Source organism: Pinus tabuliformis, chromosome 4_2 (assembly GCF_031772625.1).
Source record: "Pinus tabuliformis cultivar Carrire ecotype Pingquan chromosome 4_2, CPIR1, whole genome shotgun sequence".
Taxonomy (NCBI): domain Eukaryota; kingdom Viridiplantae; phylum Streptophyta; class Pinopsida; order Pinales; family Pinaceae; genus Pinus; species Pinus tabuliformis.
The window spans coordinates 591,321,246-591,339,534 of record NC_142304.1 but is presented as its reverse complement, the minus strand read 5'-3'; the positions used below and the strand labels follow the sequence as shown (position 1 = coordinate 591,339,534).

The window sequence follows — 18,289 nt, the reverse complement described above, 5'->3', positions numbered from 1 at the left end:
CGGACAAAGCAGAGTAGAACAGAACAATGCAAGAGCAGAGCAGAACAGAACAAAACAGTACAGATCAGTGCAGGGCAGAACAAGACAAAGCAGAACAGGCAAAATAGAGCAGAGCAGGGCAAGGGTCAGGCTGTACAAGGCAGTGCATTTCATGGATGAATAGTAACGACCGATAGACAGATTGCAGATGAAGTTCTCCATGGTTGAGAGGGAGTGTTAAAATTGGCAACCAGGGCAAAACTTCATGTGGGTCATCTTATTCATGGCTAATAATATTTTTATTAGATTCCTCTCGTCGAGAGGTGTAGGATTGATATAAAGATCATCCAATTCCGATAAGTATTCATGGAGATATGAATTTATTTTGATTATGGAATTATTATCAAGCCGACCTACAACTCATGTAGGCTCAAAAGCCCAACAGTCGCATCTATTCACCCACCAACGTTGTGTATAAATATAAGAGGACTTTTCCTCATTTGGACTCACTCATCTCATCACATCTCTCTCTCTCTACTACGCAGATATGAGTCTCTTCTCTACTGTGCTGAAATGGGTCTCTCTCTCTCACACATGTGAAGCCGGAAGCTGTTGAATTTGAAGCTGCAACTGCAGAAGTAAAGATTGACTTGCGTGGCCTAGAAGATCTCCTCTTTGGAACTGCACTGTAGGTTCATCTGAACCTTCTTTGAAAGCCGCAACTTTTGGTGGTGGAATGAAGTCAATCCGACGAACGGTTTGCAAGATATCGACTGCCCTAGTTTGAAGCCCGAAACTGCTGAAACTGAAGCTGCAACTGCAAAAGTAAAGATTGACTTGCGTGGCCTAGAAGATCTCCTCTTTGGAACTGCGCTGTAAGTTCATCTGAACCTCCTTTGAAAGCCGCAACTTTTGGTGGTGGAATGAAGTCAATCCGACGAATGGTTTGCAAGATATCGACTGCCCTAGTTTGAAGCCGGAAACTGCTGAAACTGAAGCTGCAACTGCAGAAGTAAAGATTGACTTGCGTGGCCTAGAAGATCTCCTCATCTGAACTGCGCTGTAGGTTCATCTGAACCTCCTCTGGAAGCCGAAACTTTTGGTGGTGGAATGAAGTCAATCCGACTGTCGGTTTGTGAGATATGGTCTGCCCTAGTTTGATAATGAAGCCGCTAATGCTGATGCCACTGATCTAGGGTTTGCTACTGCTGATATGAATCAGATTTATTGTACTATTTCTCTCTGCTGAATTATTGAAGATTAAAAAAGATTTGATCAAAGGGTTTCCCCACACATTGTGGGGTTTGTCCCTGGCTAGCCGCCACATCTTATGTCTCTTGTCTTGGCTTGTTTTCTGTCGATCGTTTAATGTTCTATCTGCACTTTACTTTATGTACATGTGATTGCTAATCGGTGGAATATAATAAGAAAAAGAAGTAAACTGTTATAAGCATAGAACATACCATAACTTAACAGCTTGGGCACAGAAGGACCTTCTAGTAGGTCCATGTCATCATCCTTTTTCTCAGCAAAAGGAGGAGGAGGAATGTCCCTTGCTTTTCCAAGGGCAACATCTTCATCAAAAGTCACATCCCTGCTAAACTCAATATTCCTTTGACCAAACACATATTCTAAAAGCTTTAGAGTTATCACAATACCCAACGAATGTACCTTTCTTTCCAGTGGCTTCCAACTTGTTACTCTTGTCCTTCGGCACATGAAAGTACACGAGGAAACCAAATATCCTCAATTGTCCAACATCGGGCTTCACACTCGAGAACACTTCTTCAAGAGTCTTGTCACCCAGGGCTTCATGAGGAATCCTATTTTAAACATAGACCATTGTATTAGTGGCTTCTCCCCAAAGAAACTTCGACACTTTTGATCATGCAACATGGCTCTAGCAACTTCCATGATAGTCTTATTCTTCCTTTCAGGCACACTATTCTGCTTGGGATTGTAGGGTACAATGATCTCCTTCTTGATTCCAGCCTTCTTGCAGAAGTCAATGAATTCATTAGAAGTATATTCTCCACCATTGTCAGACCTGAAGACCTTGATTTTTTTCCCTGTTTGATTCTCTATCAGTGCCTTGAAATCTTGGAACATCTCAAATGCTTCGTCCTTATGCTTCAAGTAGAATATCCATGTCTTCTGGGAGAAGTCATCCACAAAGATTATGTAATATAGATAGCCACCCATAGATTTACCGACATGGGTCTACATAGGTCAGAATGAATGAGTTGTAGAATGACACTGGACCTGCTTTTGCTAGAAGGGAATGGTCCCTTGACTTCTTTCCACTGACACATCCCAGACATACTCCATCATGATTAGATTGAACCTCAAGCATTCCAGAAACCATCCTTCTTACTTTAGGTAGGGCTTCATAGTGTAGATGTGCAAACCTTTGGTGCCATAGATCGCTTTGATGATTGCTATCATGCACTAGTGCTCGCAATGGTCTTCCATTGACTCTATAGAGTCCTTCAATTCTTGATCCCAAGGTGAATGCATCTCTTATGTGAGATTCCACCGGCCAAGTGAGGACCTTTCCTCTTATAAAGGAAACTCTCATCTGTTTGTCTTCCTGTTGTCGCGTGGATTGACACGACAACGCTCAGACCGGGGGCTGTCACTCTGATCCCCGATCCCTCCGTTTAAGCCTGTCTCCCACGGCTAAGGGGGGTAGACCCTGAGGAAAGCTGAAGGCCAATTGCCGAACAGTTGGGCCGTGAGACGAGATGCACTAAAAAGGTTTTATTGATTTGATAGACCAGTGCCTTGTTAGATTGGTGCCTAAATGATTACTTTCTAGGTGATATAAGAGCATAAATCATAAACAGCAATCACCTATCAACAAATGATCAGAACAATGCTTTAAATATCCAGTAAAAACCACAAAGTTCCTCGAATAACGATATCCGGCACTAAGAGAAATAAATTGCTTTGAATAACAGAGAAACCAGATACTTGTTTTGTGTTCAGATCTCAGCGTGAAAGATATGCAGTGAAAAACCACTGATACTGGCAAAACTAAATTCCCACAAAATTTTCGATTTTTTTTTTTTTTTTTTTTTTTTTTTTTTTTATATATCAAGCAAAACCTAAAAATAAAAAAATTAACCAAACTATGAAAATAAAACTAAATTTTTTTTATTTTATTATTATTATTTTTCTTTAAAACCAAATCAAAATCTAATTTAAATTTTAAAGACTAAAAAAAAATAAAACCTAAAACCTAAATTAAAATCTAAGGAATTTAAACTAAAATTAATCTAAAAAAGGCTAACTATAAAACATTAAAGTCTAATACATTAAAAATTAAAGAAACTCTAAACTAAATCAATTAAAATCTAATTTAAAAATAAAACTAAAACATAAATCTAAACATTCATTGAAATATTAACAAACTACATGAAACCTACCTCTACGCTAACATATTACCCACGAATTTGAAATACGACTTGCATAAAAACCAAAGTCACGGGCGGAGATATAAATCCAAGGGATGCTGCGTAATGGTCCGACAGGGTAAACCAGCAACTCGAAATCACTATGGCGGGGCAAAAAAAAAGGCTCACGCAGGCTGAAAGGAAGACGTCCAGGCACAGGGGACAGGTTCAAAGCACATTCGATGGAGGCAAGAGGATATTTGCGTGACAGTGCGGTGCTGAACGAAGGAGGAGCAACCAGATGCGTGAAGGGGTCAGCTGAATGCTGCGGTTTTGAAAGGGAAGTGCGTATTCCCTTCACACTGACAGCCAAAAAACACAAGAAAACGGAACTTCAGGGATGCGTAAGTGTAACCACGCCCAGCCAAAAGAGGTTTATGCAACGATGGAGGGCATGAGGAAAAAAAAAGGACGCAGGTCAAAACCACGACGGCAGCAGGAAATGATTCAATGCAGCTGCATTAACGTTTTGCCTGAGAAATGACTTGTGAAAGAGTATACGACAATGACCAAGCTCAGTACAGAGGAAAAGAGCAATGCTGGGGCGTTTGGAATTTGCTTTGCCGTGGAAGCTTGGGCACAAAACTCAAATCCAAAGAAAAAGACCAACGGAGCCAAGGCAATTCACGATGACATTACAACTAAACTCACGAATTTGCTTGCAAATAAACTGAAAGGGTACCTTATCTCAGTCACTGATGAATGGAAATCGATTTCAAAGATGACCTTGCCTTGGTTGCCTTGGTTCGCAGATATCTCATCCAGATTTTGACGATATTGCTGGTGCTAAATGCGCTTCAAAAAAAAAAAAAAAAAAAAAAAAAAACGACCCACAGATCCCTGCTTCTGAGAACTTGAAAAAATTTCTAGATTTGATGTACCTGTAATCTGCAAAGCTGAAAACGAAATTTGGCGGACATACACAAACTTTTGCAGTAAAACCCTTGCAAATTTGCCCAAAATCACAAAAAATTTATAGCTCTGGTACAGCTAGATTTGACAATAGTTGCAGCAATACTTTTGAAAATATCAGAAAATTTGAACTTTACTGTGAACAGAAAGAAAATTTCTCAATGTAAAGCATGAAATAAACTTTAACAGATTAACCCGGGGCACAATCAGCTGGGCTCTGCACAGAACAGCCTGTGGGAGTCGGCTGGATCAGCCCAGAACTTCCCCAAACGCCCACAAATACCCTTCACCTAAAGGTTTCTTGCACACCTCAAGCAAACATCAGCAAAGAGGGCAAGAAATGCTGCTAGATTTCAAGAAATAATGGAGATACCTGCCATTATTTCAGAAACCCTACAACATTCAAACCCTAGCACGTGAGCAAGATACCTGTACTCACAATGCTCTGAAAAAAACCAGCTATTTTAACTGCTGAAAACTGAAATATGCAGAAAAGCAAACATCTCACAGCAATTCCAGAGAGTAACACCAGCCAGTTTGAACCCCAAAGTCTTCTTTTATTAATCAGAAATCAGATTACAAGAGAGCTTTCAGTACAGACTCACAGATCAGATAAACCTGTAAAATGACCCCCTAAGACCCTATATAAGGGAAATGATCCCAACGGCTAGTTTTGGGTGATCCATGCTGAAGCGATCTCGACCGTCGATGAGGGTTAAGACATCTCTTAATCTCATCCGTCGATTTTATTATTAAAAAAGATATTTGCATGCATTCACAAAAATATTATTATTTTATTGCTTAGGGTTTTTGCTTTATGTTTTTTTTTTTTTTTTTTTTTTTTTATTTTTTATTTTTTATTTTTAATTTTTTATTTATTTTACAATGGATCATCAAACTAAGCCGTTGGAAACATCACCTAGGACCTAGGACCTAGGACTCATGAGGGGATTTACAACATTTTCAACCCTCAAGACACATTTCATCATGATTTTTTTACAATTTACATCTCAAAGGGATGAACCCACTTTAATACAGACCCTCATAGAACACCCAGTTCTGCGACACAACTATAATCTAGCAGATTAACATATAAGACTCTCCTAAAGTTCTGATGATGAAATCCATCCCGGCTTTGGGGTCAGGTTTGAAGGAAAACTCTACCGATCGTAAATCGGTGAGACGAAAAACCTCCCAGGACGCAGATCATCATTAGAAAGTTAGGTCCACCTAGGCAACTTTACACACATGACTCTGATCTGCTTAGATTATTTACAACTCATACATGCAGACTGGGTTTACAACAAAAATGATCAAGCTGTTGATGACTGTAGGCTGGGACGGACACATCGCTCAAGAGCTACCCTTCTCCGCCAACAGAAAGGAGGTGCACTGCATGGGCAGTTGACCGGTAGTGGTCAACATCTAGCTCCACTTGGGGACACGTTGCTGCACTGGTAGGAATGTGAGAATCTAGAATCTGCATCCATACAACACACAAATGAAAATAAGTAGCGTCCATTCCAAAATCATCATATACATTAAGTACAGGAAAGATAAAAGCTCTTCATTTATTGACTAACTAATAACATGAAAAGTAAATCTAATCCAAAAAACAGAAATGAAATGCTGAAAAGACAAGGAGTAGGGATAGAAATACAATACAAAAGATGCCCCATGGCATCAGGTATCATCTCTGAAGAACAGCTTGAGCATTTGGCCGTTCACTGGTAGGTCAAGTGGTTCGCCATCCAATCTGCTCAAGTAGAATGAGTTTGGCCCAGCTATATCTCTAATGATGTATGGTCCCAGCCACAAGCTGTCAAACTTCTTATGCTTTCCTGGTTTTTCATTTTTGCGATCCCAAAGTAAAACCATATCTCCAACCTGCAAAGATCTAGATCTAGAGCATTTATCAAAGCTTTTCTTAATATTAGATTGATTTTTACATATAGTTTCAAAAGCTGTCCGACGAGTCTCATCTAATTCCACAATCTGATCTATCCTATTCTGAACAACATCTTTATCAGTGGAAAAATTTTGGAGAAGCTGATAGGCTGGCAATTTTAGGTGCATAGGTAAGGTAACATCCAAGCCATAAACCAATTCAAAGGGAGATTTACTAGTAGATTTCTTCTTAGTAATTCTGTCTACCCACAAAGCATACTTGATTTTGCTGTCCCAAGACTTCTTGTTATCCCCTACTATTTTCTTGATAATGGTTATGAGATTTTTATTACTTGATTCAGCCAAACCATTACCCTGAGGATAGTAGTTCGACGAATGAGATAAGACAATGCCATATTTGAAGCAAAAAGATGTAAACTCTGAAGAACTAAAAGCCTTGGCATTGTCCGTAGTGATCTTAGCGGGGACACCAAATCTAGTAATGATATTATTCTCAATGAAATCCATAATCACCTTTTCAGTGGCATTCTTAGCAGGAATGGCTTCGACCCATTTAGTGAAATAATCAGTAGCAGTCAAAATCCAAGAGTAGCCATTGCTAGAATTTTCATGAAACTTCCCTATGAAGTCCAGACCCCAATGCTGAAAAGGAGCCTCTACAATAACAGGTTGTAGAGGAAGGGCAGCAAGCTTCTGTTTCCCAGTGAACAGTTGACAGGCTTGACACGTTCTAACAAACTTGTGCACATCAGAAAAAATCGAAGGCCAATAATAGCCAGCTCTCAGGATTTTGTGGGCGGTAGTTCTAGCGGCATAATGACCACCACAAAATCCTGAATGAAATTCGGAGATTAATCTTTTGGACTCAACATCGTCAACACACCTAAGCACTATGCCCTCTGGATTTCTCCATCCAAGGCCATCCTTCATAAGGCAGTACTTAGTAGCTTTTAGTCTAAGAGCCCTTTTCTTATGAGCAACTAAGTGGTTAGGACATGCAAGGTTTGTTAAGTAGTAAACTATGTCCTTATACCATTCATGCTCAGCTAACCTTCTTAATTCTGGTGAAGATAGATCGTCAAGGCAGAACAAACCAAGAGTCTTTTCATTACTTTCAGCTAACATTTGAGCTAAACCTTGGCCTTTGATCAGCTTAGTGGGTCTAATCTCTAAATCATACTCCTGTATCTTAGTAACCCACCTAGCACGAGTCCCTAAGCAATCAGTTTGAGTTAATATGTCCTTAACAGCCGAATGTGGGACGAAAGCGATGATCTTAGAATCAGTGTTGATAATATCGCCGAAATATCGGCGATATTCGCAAATATCGCGATATTTTCGGCGAGCCGAAATTTCGCCCCGAAAAAATCGCGATATTTGCTATTTTCGAATTTATCGCGATATTCACGAGATTTCGGCGATATTTTATCAAATAGCGCGAGACGACCATAAATATCGCCGGGCAGCCTTTATAAAATGGGTTTAGGCCCTAAATGAGCCATTTCGGTTTCGAACTTTCGTGAGAGCTGGAGACGCTACGAACGGTGGCTGCGGAGGGTTTGAAGTTTGAACTTTGGCTGCGGAGGGTTTACAACTTTACAGGTATGCCCCAGCGTTAGAGTCTATACAATGGTTCACCGTTCAAGAGCCACCATCTAACACTATTTTGGTTCACCGTTCATGCACACTAACTTATTCCAAGACTGTCTACGACATATAGACTTAGCCTTTAGATGATGATTGAACAATATACAACTTTCACCTAACTCCTGTATTATTTATCTAAGGAATGCCTTTAAGGCTTTGTCTAATAAGACAATTTCTGAGGTTGTTAGCTCAGTATTGTATGGCAGATCGAAGATTTTCAGTTAGACATACTGTGACTGGGTGTTTCGAATCTAATGAATAATCCATTTATGTTGTATCTTTGGCTTCTTTTCAACAAATGCATCCTTAAATTAAAAACAGATCAGCAAACTAGTGAATATCTGGTTCCTTCTTCAGGTTTGAGTGGCAAATGTATGGTGCTAGTGCTTGTTCTATTCTCAGTTTTTATCCTTGAATATTTCAATTTTCACCCAGCTTTGACACGTGATTTAGAGCTATAATATCTTTTCCTAGGGAAATTTTATAGAGCTGTTGCTACACCATCTCATACCTGTCTTGACATTTAACAGCCAGCAGTCAGTTAGGCACAATTACAGCACATCTTCACTCTCAAACTTAGAAGAGGAAGTATAATTTATGGCAGAGTTAGTTGCAGATTGGTTTTTTTTCATGATTAGTACTCTCTTGAAATATTTATAGTATATACAGCCTGTTTCATCCTCAAGCAGAAGTTGGAAATATGATTTGTTGTGGAGAAATAACCAGTTATTTTTATGACCATGATGTGCCTTGCATAGATGATACTGGTAACTGGACTACCTGTAGCTGAACTGGATCACCTTCTGGGGCCTTTTCTTCACTATTTTGGCAGACTAACTTTCGCATTTTTTGGATCCATCTTGGAGGACAAGTTGCTGTACTTTCTGGGCATTCTGATGAGGCAGAACCAAGAACTGATGCAACTGGTGTAAGGATGGTTATGACCAGCATATATTTGTATGAATATGGAGGGCACTGTTTGTCTTTTGGAGATAATACTTTCTCAAAATCTTTCCTTGAGAAAAGTTACCAGCATCTAAGAGGTTTCTTGGAGGATTTTATGGTATATCTGTTGAGCATTCAATGCACATTATAATGCAAATTTAAATATGTCTCTGCTGCCAAAGTTAGCATACCTGTAAACCTACCTGTAAAGCTAGGCTATTAAAAATTTAATTTTCTTTCAAGACCTTTGGATTTTTCTTGTAGAACTTTGTTAAAGTTTATTCCATTTGTCTTTGAAGAATGAGGATTTGATATTGAGACCTGCACCCATGGAATTTCGTAAATTCGTATTACTTATTAAGTTATTAAGTTACTAATTCCAAATTTTTTTTGGTGCTGTAGGTTTCCTTTTGAGTTAGCAACTTAGCCCACTACAAAATACAAATATGCCAAAAAACTTGGACCCATTTTGGGAGTATGGGATCCCTGATGGTGGGACAAATCGTGCATATCTTTCATGCAAATTGTGTGGGGACAAGATGACAGGTGGGGTTACACGACTGAAATACCATCTTGCTAGACTCCCTGGACATGATGTTGGCATTTGTAAAGTTTCTAGTCCGGAGCTTATACGAAAAGCTCTTGAGGCAATTGAAGAAAAGGATAGAAAGAAGGAAGAGGCGGAAAGAAACAAAGCTGAACGTGCAGGTAGATCTTTTGGGATATCTTCTCCTGATTTTGATGTTCAGGGTAGTGGCCCTACTGGCCCTAGTGGGAGGGGCTCCACAACTGGCACACCATCACATGCTAGCGCTACTGCTAGTGTGAATGCGAGGTCATCATTTTTTGTTCCACGAACAGGAGCTGGAGCACAACCTGGCATAAAATTGCTTTATAAAAAAAAGGAGAAGGAAGAAGCAGATAGAGTCATGGGGAGGTGTATTTTTTGGAGCGACTTACCTCTCAGCATCACAAAAACCAATCCATTTTGGCAACCAATGTGTGATGCTATTGCTGTTGTGGGCCCAGGGTACAAAAGTGCCACATATTAGGAGTTGCGGGGGCCAATTCTTCAAGCAGAAAAACAGGACATCAACTCTAGATTGGCGGAGTTGAAACAGACATGGGAAGTCACTGGATGCACAGTGATGTCTGATGGTTGGACAGATAGGAAGGGTAGGACCCTTCTAAATTTCTTGGTACATTGTCCTAAAGGTACCATGTTTATTAAATCGTTGGATGCATCAGAACATATCAAAGATGCAGCAACGATATGTGAGTTGTTAGATGGGTTCATTCAGGAGATTGGTGTGCAGAATGTGGTGCAAGTCGTAACAGAGAATGCAGCTAATTATGTGTCTGCCGGCAGAATGCTTATGGAGAGGCATCCCACATTGTTCTGGACTCCATGTGCAGCGCATTGTCTTGATTTGTTGCTTGAGGATATGGGGAAACTCTCCTTCATCAAGGAGGCAGTTGATATGGCTAGGAGCATCCCCAAGTTTATTTATAATCATGCTTTTGTTCTTAGCCTTATGAGGAGGTTCACTAGAAACAAGGAGTTGCGGCGTCCTGCCATCACACGTTTTGCCACAACCTTTATTACTCTTCAGTCTTTGCTTCGATGTCAGTACGAGTTGAAGCAAATGTTTGTGTCTGATGATTGGCGTGGTTGTAGATACAGCAGGAGACCTGATGGGATAGCCATTGAAAAAATGGTGTACTCTGAGACATTTTGGCGTGGAGTACAAGAAGCATGTGCAGTTAGCAAACCTATAGTAAAGGTTCTTAGATTGGTGGATGGAGAGAAGCCTGCAATGCCTTATTTGTATGAGGGCATGGATAGGGCCAAGGAGGCCATTCGTTCCTATTATGCAGACAAGGGTTCTGCTGGCCTTAATAGGCAGATGATGTTATGGGATGTGATCGATAGTCGGTGGACAGGGATGCTTCATCGACCCATTCATGCAGCAACACTCTTCCTCAACCCTGCATTTGCATACAAATGCAAATTTCGTTTTGATGGCGAGGTGATGGAAGGGCTCCATTCCTGTATTGAGAGGATGGTACCTGATTCTGAGCTTCGTCGCAAAATCAGCTGCGAGATACATAGTTATCAGGATTGTGTTGGCCTATTTGGCTTTGATGATGCCATTAAGGAAAGGGCCCTCTTCATGCCACGTAAGTGACAAGTCATCACTCATTAGAAATTAGAAATTTGAATTTAATTATGTTTTAACTTTTAACTTTTAACTTTTAAGTTTTTGAATTTTTTATTTCATTATTTTGTTGTAGATCTTTGGTGGCGACGCTATGGTGCAAGGGTACCAAATTTGCAAAATTTGGCTATACGAATCTTGAGTCAAACATGTAGCTCTTCAGGGTGTGAGCGCAATTGGAGTGTATTTGAGAAAATACACGCCAAAAAGCGCAACAGGTATAACTTTGAACTCAAGCCTTCAGTTGAGCAATTACACTTATTGTAATTTTTAATTTTTAATTTATGACCTTCAAGTGTCAAGAGTCAAGAGTCAAGACTCATTACTTTTTTTGACACTCTTACAGGTTGGAGTTCGCACGCCTCAACGATTTGGTGTATGTGCATTACAACATCCGACTTCGAGTGAGGCAAATAGAATCACCAGTGGATCCAGATGCCATTTCCTTAGACAATATTGATGTATTGTCTCCGTGGAGGGTGGAGTCTCAGGAGCCCATATTGGAGGAGTCACCTTCATGGTTGGAGGAGCCAGTGGCAGATGATCCATTAGAGCAGGGGCAGCAAGAGGAGGACTCGGAGTCAGAGGAGCAGCAGCACTTAGAGGAGGAGCAGGAGGAGCTGGAGGAGGACACTGCGGGAGCATCAGCATCAACACCATCTGCTATAGATATAGGAGAGCATAGCTCCATGCCTATCACTCATTATTTGACATTAGGTGCAGAGGCAGTGTCAGGGCCTTCTACTACTAGGGGCAGGCCTGACAAACAGCCCATCATGTTTTCCCGTAAAAGGGGGAGAGGGCAGTAGATAGATAGCTGCTAGTTTTATTTGTTATGCTACATGTAACTCATGATGATGAGATACTTTTATTATTATATGTGATGTTATTTTGTATTGGTTCTCCACATTTGAGTCCTTGAATGGACAATTATCAGGGATTAGCACGATTTGGTATCGCCTTTGATATATCATTTCTATTTGACATCATATATATCAGTGTTTTCTTCATATTTATGTGCCAATGTGTTTAAACTTTATTTCATGTTGTTATTGCTTTATATGTTTAAAAATTTGAAAAAAATGAATATATTATGCATTTTTTATGCTTGCTTTTGTTGTTTAAATTCTGAACATGAAGATGTTGCTTTAAAAATTAAAATAGTTTCTTGAGTGTTTGCTGGGCACTGTATAGTTATACTCATTTAATGCCAATTTTTTGTTTTTTTTTGTGCCCTAGGTTTGAATTAGTTCACTACAAATGTCAAATATGCCAAAAGCCTTGGACCCATTTTGGGAGTATGGGGAGGCTGTTGGTGGGGCAAATCAGGCATATATATCATGCAACTTGTGTGGGACCAAGATGTCAGGAGGGATTACACGATTGAAATACCATCTGGCTAAACTCTCTGCATATGATGCAGCAGATGTGATGCCTTGTATGGTTTCTAGTGCAGAGGTTATACAAAAAGCTCGTGAAGCAATTGCTGAACAAGACAGAAAGAAAGCTGCTAGGGAGAGGCCAATGGTCTCAGATAGATAGCTGCTAGTTTTATTTGTTTTGCAACTTTTGCTACATATAAGTTTATAACTCATGATGATGAAATACTTTTAAACTTTTATATATGTGATGTTGTTTTGTTTGAGTCCTTGATTGGACAATTATCACTATCAGGGATCAGCAGGATATGTGATGTTATTTTAATTTTTGTTTGAGTCCTTGATTGGACAATTATCAATTTATCACTATCAGGGATCAGCAGGATTTGGTATCGCCTTTGAAGTTTGATGTATCATTTCTATTTGACATCATATATATTAGTGTTTTCTTCATATTTATGTGCCAATGTGTTTAGTTCATGTTGTTATTGCTTTATATGTTTAGAAATCTGAAAAAAATGAATATATTATGCATTTTTTATGCTTGCCGATATTTGCCGATATTTTGCCGATATTTTCGCCGATATTTCCGATAAGATATTTTCCGGACCCTCGCCGATATTTTCCGATACCGATATTATCAACACTGCTTAGAATAACCCACATAAGTTTTAAAATGCTTAAGAGACTTGACCAGGGCATAAGCCTGCTTTTCCATGGTATTGTACTTCAATTCGGAGTTTTGAAGTGCTCTACTCATGAAAGCGATTGGCTGCTCATGACCATCTTTATTCTTTTGAAGCAAGACACCGGCAATGGTATCCTCAGAAGCGAAAGAAAAAATCATGAAATCTTTGGAGTAATCAGGACTAACAAGGACAGGAGCTTTCGCGATAGCAGACTTGATTTCTTGGAAAGCCCTTTTGCCCTCTTCCTGCCAGACAAACTTCACATCTTTCTTCAGAAGACTTTGAATGGGCTTAGCTATTTCCGCATAATTCGGGATAAATCTTCTAATAAAATTTATCTTTCCAAGGAAAGACTGAAGGGACTTGAGGTTATGCGGGAGAGGAATCTTTTGAATTGCTTCAACTCGTTCAGGATCGACCTTGACTCCTTCCTTAGAAATGATATGACCCAAAAGTTTCCCTTCAGTTACCCCAAAGACAGATTTAGCCGGATTCAAAGAAATTCCATATTCTCTGCATCTATCGAAAACTTTCCTAAGATGATCTATATGGCTGATACCATCTTTAGAGAAAACAGTAAGATCGTCTTGGTAAATTTCGATGATTTTCCCGATTAACCCTTTGAAGGCATAATCCATGGCCCTCTGGAAAGTAGCCCCAGCATTTGTTAACCCAAATGGCATTCTGATGTATTCAAAAGTGCCCCATGGTGTTGTGAATGTGGTCTTGTGTCGATCTTCCTTTTTAACCCAAACTTGATTATACCCAGAAAAACCGTCTAGCAATGACATCATCCCAGACCCAGTTACTCTTTGCAACAAAGTTTCCATTTTTGGCAAAGGGTAATTATCCTTTTTGCACGCTAGATTAAGGTTTCTAAAATCGACACAAAGTCTTATCGTACCATTCTTTTTCCTGACAATCACTAAATTCGAACACCATGTCGAATGCCTAGTTTGAGCGATGATCCCTGCTGCAAGCATTTTCGTAAGCTCTTTCTGGACCAGGGGGGCTAACTTAGGATTAATCTGCCTAAGCTTCTGCCGGAAGGGTCTAGCATTTTCGTCCTTTAATGGAATAGTATGCTCCATAATATCCTCCCTATAGCCCTTCAATTCATCATAGGAAAAAGCTAAAACATCTCGATATTCGCGAAGTAAATCGGTTAACTTTTTCCTTTCCTCCAAACTAGTACCTTTACCGATTTTAACTATTTTCGGATTTTCAGAAGTGCCAATGTTGACTTCAAGGTACTCACCTGGGTCCATCTTGTTTTCTTCTCTCAGCTTCGTGGCATCATGCCGATCAAAATGTTGCTCTAAGGCAACCACATTTCTGGGAGTGGGATTTATGATATGTCTATGATCTAAAGACCCATCCTCGTCAGAAACTAACCGGAAATCCTCAAACTCGTCTAAACTATTGAGAAAACGAACGACTTGCTTTTCATCATTAAAAACTTGCCAATGCTCTGAGTTGTCTGGGACAGATGGTCTGAATATTACCTCCATTTTAATTTTATCGTTAATTAACTCATCAGACAACTGGAAAGTGGTAGCAGCTACGGCAAGTTCATCTGCCGAACTATTTAGCTCTCTAGGAATTGCTTCAAGGTTAAGGGCATCGAAGTGCTCCATAGTATCCCACACAGCATTTCGATAGTTTCTTAATCTCTGATTTCTACATGTGAATTTGTTCTTAAGCTGCATGATAACCAGATCGGAATCCCCCTTTATGCTAAGCAACTTAATCTTCAAGGCTTTGGCCAATTCAAGGCCCAACAATATGGCTTCATACTCAGCGACATTGTTGGTTGCTTCAAATTCTAGACGATAGGCAAACTTGAATACGTGACCAAGGGGAGACTTAAGCACAATTCCAGCACCCTTACCATGACTAGAGAAAGCACCATCGAAATACATATACCAGACTTCATCTTTAAGACTTTTGACCTTTTCGTCGGGAGGAGTTATGAAGTTAGAAAGGATAGCATAGTTCCCGATGTCAGATTGCTCTCTAATTATTTCGTTATGAGGCTTTTTAGGATTTTCAACATGAAATTTCCTCTCAGGCTCTCTATTTAGTCTAACGAAACCGTCACCGCTAGGAGAAGGAATCATAGCATATGACCAATTCATCTGAATGCTTCCCCCTAGATCAGAGGCCCACTTCCTAGATAACAGCATACCCCAAGCATCAGGTACATCAACGACAACAATATCCATAACAACCATGATGTCTGGATAAACCGAAAGATGAACTTGCAAATCCTTGATTAAACCATGTACTTCGATTTTCTTAGAATCCATGGCACATATATTATAGTAGGGTCTGGAAACTCTTAAGTTAAGCTGTTCCATAACCCTTTTAGTCATAACACAAGCAGATGCACCTGAATCCAACATGCAGTTATTCAATTTATACCCATTGACTAACAAGGTGATAAAGAAGGGTTGATGATCCTTGTTATCAGCATCTACGCTTTGCAGGTAAATAGGAGCATCCTGATAGTCAACCTCACGAATCTTCTGTTGAGAAGCATTGACTTGAGGACCCTGAATTGCTTTTAGTAACTTGTCTCTTTGGGAAGGGATCTTAGCAATCTCAGATACGGGAACCCAGATTTTAGCATTATTAAATCAACTCCCTAAATCGACATCAATTCCAGAGTTTATACCAGGGTTTAAAGTTCGAGGAGGAATTTGATTCCCGCTCTGATCTTTATCCCTCCTCTGGTATGTTAAACCCTTATCTCTAGCAATTTCCAGAATTTTCTCCGGAGAGGGTTTCTCACCATACAACCTAGCCAAAATGTCATCTTCGTCTTCAAGGTTATTTATATTAAAAGCAGATTGAGGATTCCCAACATCATAGCTCCTTTCCTTAACATCTATCCAATCATTCATAGGCAAAGGAAACTTGCCCCCTACTACGTTTATTTGCTCACCTGTCCCAAACATTCCATTGTCTAGGAGTCTTCTGATGGTGGGACAGGAGGACTCTTCGTGAAAAGCATCGCAAGCACGACAGTAAGGAGGAGCATTATCAACCAGATTAGTAAGCGGATTAGGAGGCCTCTGCTCACTGGATTGACCCTTTCTTTGCCAGTTACTATTTCTGTTATTATTATTTCGTGGTTGAAAATTTTGTGATTGCGCTCTTTCCATTTGAATCAACCTATTCTGCAAAGTGTTTATCTCCTTGTTATGATTAATTTCCATGGTTTCAATTTTCTGAAGCAATTTGAGAACAAGTTCATTTTCAGGCTCTTGGACTGCTTTTCCCTTAGGTTCCTTTAGTTTTGTAGCAGCCCTATCATAACCTGGGATTTCAAATTTCCCAGAAGCTGCCTTGTCCTTCTCAAGCTCTACAGCTAAGGCTTGGCAATCTCGATAATCAGTAAGTTTAGCACGCCTTAACTCATAAGATGGTTCAGGACCAAAGGCATCAATATAAAAATCTTGGAGAGTTTTATCTGAAGGTTTATAGTCTTGAGGTAATTCTCTAATAATACCATTAAACCTTCTATTAAATTCTTCAACAGTTTCGTCTTCTCTCTTTTTCATCAGAGTAAGAGCTCTTACAAGATGTCTTCCCTCTCTCTTATCTCCATATTTTTCTCTAAATGAATTAATGATTGATTGTAAAGAGTCAAAAGAATTAGGAGGTTTTTCTGTAAACCAGTCATGAGCATCACCTCCTAGAGTCAAGATAAAAAGGGTCATCCTGACATCTTCATGATCAAAATCAGGAGATCTAGCATACTTAGCCATCCATATGTTGAAATCTCGCAAATGGGAATTAACCGTAATGGCATTATCTCCATGAAAGCTAGGCAATTTGTCTATCCCAACAGACGGAATATCATTGGGGGCTCCAGGAATATTAGAAAAATCACAAGGGCCCAACAAACTCATGGTGTTGCGCCTAACTTGACCCCTAAAGAGCAGATGAACGTTAGAAAGGGCTTCTTGTCCAAGATTTGTAAGGAGTGCACGAGAAGCGAGTTTGTGTGATCGCACCCTGTAAACCTTTTCAGGATCCGGAGTGGGGTTGCACAGACTGCCTGGATGTCTTCTAGTGTACACTCTTGCAGATAATACGGGAAGTGGAGTCGCCACTTGAACAAGAAGTTAAGCACAGAAAAGCTTGAAGAAAGAACCAAGCACAGAAAAACTCTATCCCCGGCAACGGCGCCAAAAAATGTTGTCGCGCGGATTGACACGACAACGCACAGACCGGGGGCTGTCACTCTGATCCCCGATCCCTCCGTTTAAGCCTGTCTCCCATGGCTAAGGGGGGTAGACCCTGAGGAAAGATGAAGGCCAACTGCCAAACAGTTGGGCCGGGAGACGAGATGCACTAAAATGGTTTTATTGATTTGATAGACCAGTGCCTTGTTAGATTGGTGCCTAAATGATTACTTTCTAGGTGATATAAGAGCATAAATCATAAACAGCAATCACCTATCAACAAATGATCAGAACAATGCTTTAAATATCCAGTAAAAACCACAAAGTTCCTCGAATAACGATATCCGGCACTAAGAGAAATAAATTGCTTTGAATAACAGAGAAACCAGATACTTGTTTTGTGTTCAGATCTCAGCGTGAAAGATATGCAGTGAAAAACCATTGATACTGGCAAAACTAAATTCCCACAAAATTTTCGAAATTTTTTATTTTTTTTATTTATTATTATTATTATTTTTTATTTATTTTTTTTTTTTTTATATCAAGCAAAACCTAAAAATAAAAAAAAATTAACCAAACTATGAAAATAAAACTAATTTTTTTTTATTTTTTTATTATTATTTTTCTTTAAAACCAAATCAAAATCTAATTTAAAATCTAATTTAAATTTTAAAGACTAAAAAAAAAATAAAACCTAAAACCTAAATTAAAATCTAAGGAATTTAAACTAAAATTAATCTAAAAAAAGCTAACTATAAAACATTAAAGTCTAATACATTAAAAATTAAAGAAACTCTAAACTAAATCAAATAAAATCTAATTTAAAAATAAAACTAAAACATAAATCTAAACATTCATTGAAATATTAACAAACTACATGAAACCTACCTCTACGCTAACATATTACCCACGAATTTGAAATACGACTTGCATAAAAACCAAAGTCATGGGCGGAGATATAAA

The 18,289-nt window shown here is 39.3% G+C and overlaps 2 protein-coding genes across 2 annotated transcripts in view; both read left to right on the top strand.

Moving 5' to 3' along the window:
- UREG (urease accessory protein G) overlaps positions 1 to 18,289 on the top strand; it is a 173,469-nt gene that overhangs the window by 136,705 nt on the left and 18,475 nt on the right. The window lies entirely within an intron of this gene.
- LOC149170683 (uncharacterized) lies at positions 3,940 to 12,099 on the top strand. Its single transcript, XM_089428079.1, has 4 exons — positions 3,940 to 4,053; positions 4,187 to 4,217; positions 11,142 to 11,283; positions 11,412 to 12,099. Exons 1-4 carry the CDS (start codon positions 3,940 to 3,942, stop codon positions 11,872 to 11,874), a joined length of 750 nt encoding a protein of 249 aa, XP_089284205.1. The 3' UTR covers positions 11,875 to 12,099.

Excerpts from the sequence above, each read along its gene's own strand:
- LOC149170683 (XM_089428079.1), top strand. The coding sequence starts at position 3,940 with ATGACCAAGCTCAGTACAGAGGAAAAGAGCAATGCTGGGGCGTTTGGA. Across the intron at positions 4,218-11,141 it reads AGATTTTGACGATATTGCTG|ATCTTTGGTGGCGACGCTAT; the intron begins GTGCTAAATGCG and ends ATTTTGTTGTAG. Across the intron at positions 11,284-11,411 it reads CACGCCAAAAAGCGCAACAG|GTTGGAGTTCGCACGCCTCA; the intron begins GTATAACTTTGA and ends ACACTCTTACAG.